General features: G+C 35.1%; 1 protein-coding gene across 1 annotated transcript; it reads left to right on the forward strand.

Annotated features, from left to right (window-relative positions):
• Positions 1-2,167: 2,167 nt before the first annotated feature.
• On the forward strand, positions 2,168-4,977 carry LOC140867695 (putative late blight resistance protein homolog R1B-16). The gene has a single exon (XM_073272738.1). It carries the CDS (start codon positions 2,221-2,223, stop codon positions 4,864-4,866), a length of 2,646 nt encoding a protein of 881 aa, XP_073128839.1. The 5' UTR covers positions 2,168-2,220; the 3' UTR covers positions 4,867-4,977.

The raw sequence follows: 4,977 nt of genomic DNA on the forward strand, positions 1-4,977 counted from the left end.
AACGTCAATAATTAAAATCAAATTGTAGCATTCACATGATTTTATATTATTTTTGATAAGGCTGCCATAATTAAGAAAGAGAACTTGGTTGCATGTGACTATCCTTGATTATTTTATTAATTACGGTTTTGTTTTATTGGTTGAATGTTCAATATATTTATACGCACAATAGTTAATCATATGAGAATAAATTTTTTAATTCCCCAAAGACAGTGGATAATATAAAATTATTATAAATTAGAATATAATATTAAATATGCTTTAAAAACTGGTTTTAAAAAATATATGTTTTACAATTCGAATAATACATGATGTGGTCTTCTTAGTTTTCTTTCTCATTTTTTTTGTTCGAGTAAGGATCGTAAGGGAATAGGGGTTGCACATAAACAGATTTAGTTGTTACCACAAGGTGTTTACGGTGTTTACAACATCTTTAATAACACTTTGAGTAATATGCAGTGGAAAATAATTAAAACGTGAATAAAATAAACAAGCAACCAAATAAATAGACTCAGTTATTTCTGCAAGAGTATCAGGGAAAAATTTTTACTAGAAAATATTTAAAAAGTTTTACAAACCCTAAAATTAGTGAATTATTGTCAAACTCAATTTTCTTAAAACAAGTGAGAAAATAAATAATAAAGCATCTTCTAAAAATAATACACGAAATAGAATAAAAAAATCGAAATAAGGAGATGAACCCTTGATGCCAAAACTCGTGAGCAACACACTCTTCGATCAATGATCTTCAAGTATCCTTCAAGGGTTCAAGGCATGACACGAACTGATCGAGCTTCAAGAAATCTTCAGACTTCTCTCATGTTTGTACGTTAGAAGCTCTTAGAAAAAATCACACGGTCGATCTCTCTCTCGGTTTTTCACGCCTATCTTAATATATAGACAAGAATCCTTCTACATGATATTTCTTTGTTTGCGTATGATTCTCTAGATTTGATCTACAAAAAATAAGAAAGACGAACAGTTAGATATGAGATCATAATCAAGCATAATAATATCTCAAATCTAATTAAATAAAAAAAATAAATAATTTAAACATGTTATCTCTAAATTACTTCATGTCCAAAAAAGGCAAAAAATATTTAATAAAAAAAATTTAGGCTTGAGGAATTTTAAGAATAAAATATTTCTTTCAAATACGTATCGAATTTTCGCTCAAGTTTTATGTGTAACATGAGCAATTACTTTATATAATTTTAATTTAGATCAAGATTGTATATATACTTTAAAAACAAAATACACGCGGTCTTTGTTCCAAAAACAAAAGGAGTTATAACACTATTATGAGACTGTCTTATCAATGAGACGGGTCAATCCTATCCATATTTATAATAATAAATAATATTTTGACATAAAATATAATATTTTTTAATGGATAACTCATATAAAAGATCTGTCTCAAAAAAAATGACTCTTATAACCGTTTTATAGAAATTTTTTGTCAAACAAAAATTATCATAAAGCGATACAAAATGGAATGTCTTATATTGTAAATTAGTGGTCAACAGCAAAAGTGAAATGTCCATGTCAAATTTTCTAATATTTATAGCATATGAGATTGGTATTATTTCCCAAGAATTAAGCTATTTAATTTTTATTGTGTCATATTATCTCTTTAAATATTTGATATTATTTGAAACATAAAATTGAATTTTTGGTATTGTATTCTTCTTATTGTTTTTAATTTTAGTCATTTATATTATCAAACTTCTAATGAAATTCCTTTTGAAAATAGAAAAAAAAGAAAAGAACAGTAAAGAAGCAAATGTTTAATTCTACATATACGTAGTTTTTAATAATTAAACAATATTCATTGTATTAACTACAAATAAATTTCATCGTATAACGACTAATAATAAAATTAATTTCAAAAAAATCAAAAAACCAATATAATCGTATTTAATTTTAAAGAATTTTTTATAATGAGTACATAGAAAAAATGGGTACCAAGAAAAAAAAATTATTTTATGTGTTTGTCAATTTATCAGCATTACATTTCTTACCCACTTTTATTTTGTGCGGTTGATTGGAACGACCTTCTATTTTCTTTTAAAAAAATGAATATAAATAAATTACTTCTAGAAACTAGTCAATTTTTTTTTAAGTTTTAAATGACAATATGAGTTTCACATCGGTCTACCTTATTCAATCATCTTCTTCCATTGCTGAAGTTTTACCAAGCTTTCTTCAAGTCCTTTAGTTATGGCATCTGCAGCTGTAGCTTCTCTTTCCAAGCTCGTTAACCAGATCTTACCCAATCTTCAATCCTATTTCCTTCTTTGTCCCAGAAAAAAGATGGCATCCCTCCATGACAACCTCGTTTTCTTGCAAGATTTTCTTCAAAATTTCCCGGAAAACAGTGGCGAATGGGATGCTCGAATTCGGGATGCTGCGGATCAAGCGAAAGATATAATACAATCCCACGTCTCAAAGAAAAACGCAGCTCGAGACGAAGAGGAGTTTGGTGCATTCCAAAGTTGCATCAACGAAGTTGATTCGATCATTAAGGAAATTCAGGAGAAAGAAGAAAATAATCTGCCTGCCAAAACTTCATCGGTTGATCAAGACTTGATTCAAATAAAGGATCGAGTCATGGGAGATGAGCAGAATCTCCAAATCATCCCCATCACTGGGATGGGAGGTATCGGCAAGACAACTCTGGCTAGAAATGTTTACGAAGACAAGTCGACCGTCGACTTCTTCGATACTCGTCATTGGGTGACGATATCCCAAGAATATAGCGTGCCAGATATTCTTGGAAGTATCCTTTCTGTCAAAGGGGAGGAAGCAGAGTTGTTAATCGAACGTGTGTACAAAAGTTTTAAGTGTAGGAGATATCTTATCGTGATGGATGATATTTGGCATTCAGAAGTTTGGGTTAAAGTCCGAAGGGCATTCCCCGACGACTTTAACGGCAGTCGTGTGATTATTACGACGAGGTTGTCTGAAGTGGCCTTGAACATCGATTCTGATAGCCGCCTTCATCGGATGCAACTCTTGGATGAGGATCAAAGTTGGGCTCTGTTTCGTAGCAAGGCCTTTGCAAACGAGTACTGTCCTCCAAGGCATATGGAAGAAATTGGCAAATACATTGCAAGAAACTGCAAAGGACTCCCCCTTGCTATTGTGGTGATGGCTGGAATGCTGAAAGCCAACAAAACGATCGAGTACTGGGAGAATATTGCAGAAAACGTGAACGTAGCATCCACCATAAATGATGATCGATACTCGGGAATCTTCTCTTTGAGTTACAGTAACTTGCCTCGTCACTTGAAGTCGTGCTTTCTATATATGGGAGTCTTTGCAGAGGATTACGAGATCCCTGTCAAAAAACTGATTAAATTATGGGTTGCCGATGATTTTCTGGAACCATCATCATCAGAATCTAAAAGCTTGGAAGAGTTGGCGGAGGAGTACATAAAAGATCTGGTCGAGAGAAGCCTCGTTTTGGTGGCGCGCAAGAGATCTAATGGCAGGATGAGACATTGCAAGATCCATGATGTCTTAAGAGATCTAAGCATAACAAAAGGTAGAGAAGAAAGGTTTGTTAAGCATTTCACCTACATGGATAAAAGCAAAATTACTCTTTCGAAACTGGTTGAAAGCCAACAACGCCTGATTATTCATACTGATCAAGCGGGCTTCAAAAAAACCAAAATTTGCAACTCAACAGTTCATACTCTTCTATATTTTGGCTCAAAAACCAGTACACTCTCCTCATTTGCTTCAACGCTTACATCACTAAGGGTGTTGGACGAACTACTTGTAGATTCCAAGTTTTTCCCCGACCAAATCTTCAAACTAGTTAACTTGAAGTACCTTGCTTTCACCTATAACAAAAGCGATAAATGCCTGATTTCTCCATCCATCTCCAAGCTCCAGAATCTCGAGACCTTGATCATCGAACGGGGCGGTCTTCCTTCCGACTATATGTGTGAAGTAATTCTGCCACTGGAAATTTGGAAAATGCCGAGATTGCGGCATCTAGTCCTGATGAGGAATACGTCCTTGAGCTTTCCCTATCGCGATGGGCTAAGTGGAACATACTCCGCTCTAGAAAACTTGCAAACCCTTTCGAATGTGATGAATTTCAAATTCACCAAGGAGACAGTTGAAGGTTTTCCAAACCTAAAGAAACTGAGGATTCAATACAATAGCATTGTACCTAAAAAGTGGGTTACGTTTGGGCTTGACAATCTTGTCTACCTGCAAGAACTAGAGGAGTTAAATTTTCGCTTCCATGCCGGCTCCGCACTTGTAGATAGTAAACCTTTGGCTACAAATCTTGCCTTTCCACGGATGCTTAGGAAGCTCACTTTGACGCGCTCTGGAATCCCATGGGAGAAGATGTGGATGGTCAGTTCGTTGCCGAATCTTGAAGTTCTCAAACTGATGAAACACTCATTCGTGGGTAAGGAGTGGGAACCAAACGAAGGGGAGTTTCTTGTACTAAAATACTTGGAGATGGAGACCTTAGATCTGAGTGAATGGCGGGTCGAAAGCGACCATTTCCCATGCCTCGAGACGCTGTTTATTCGATGGTGTAAAGAACTGAAGGAGGTTCCATCCAGCGTGGGAGACATACCAACACTTGAGAGATTAACAATGCAAACTTGCAATGTGGAAGCAGAGGACTCCGTGAGGCTAATTGAAGCTGAACAACAGAGCCTGGGAAATGATGTGCTCAAAGTTCGGATATTCGTTCCATCAAAACGAGTAGAAACTACATCCCAACAGTGGAGACGAAACCAGAGAGTTACTCGACGGCGACGACAAGGCCGGACCAGAGAGTTACTCGACGGCGACGAGGCCATCGGCATTGGCGAACTGTTCCAATTTCAACCTTAATCTAGTTATTTCAATTTCTATATACATATACTACAAATTATGCACCTATGTGTAACGTATGTGTGTTACAAGTGAAAAACACATATAGTAACAATTTTTTTTTAAGCAAAA

The sequence above is a fragment of the Henckelia pumila genome, chromosome 4, assembly GCF_033568475.1.
Source record: "Henckelia pumila isolate YLH828 chromosome 4, ASM3356847v2, whole genome shotgun sequence".
NCBI lineage: Eukaryota > Viridiplantae > Streptophyta > Magnoliopsida > Lamiales > Gesneriaceae > Henckelia > Henckelia pumila.

Bases quoted from the DNA above. Each gene is read 5' to 3' on its own strand.
- LOC140867695 (XM_073272738.1), top strand. From the start codon at position 2,221: ATGGCATCTGCAGCTGTAGCTTCTCTTTCCAAGCTCGTTAACCAGATC.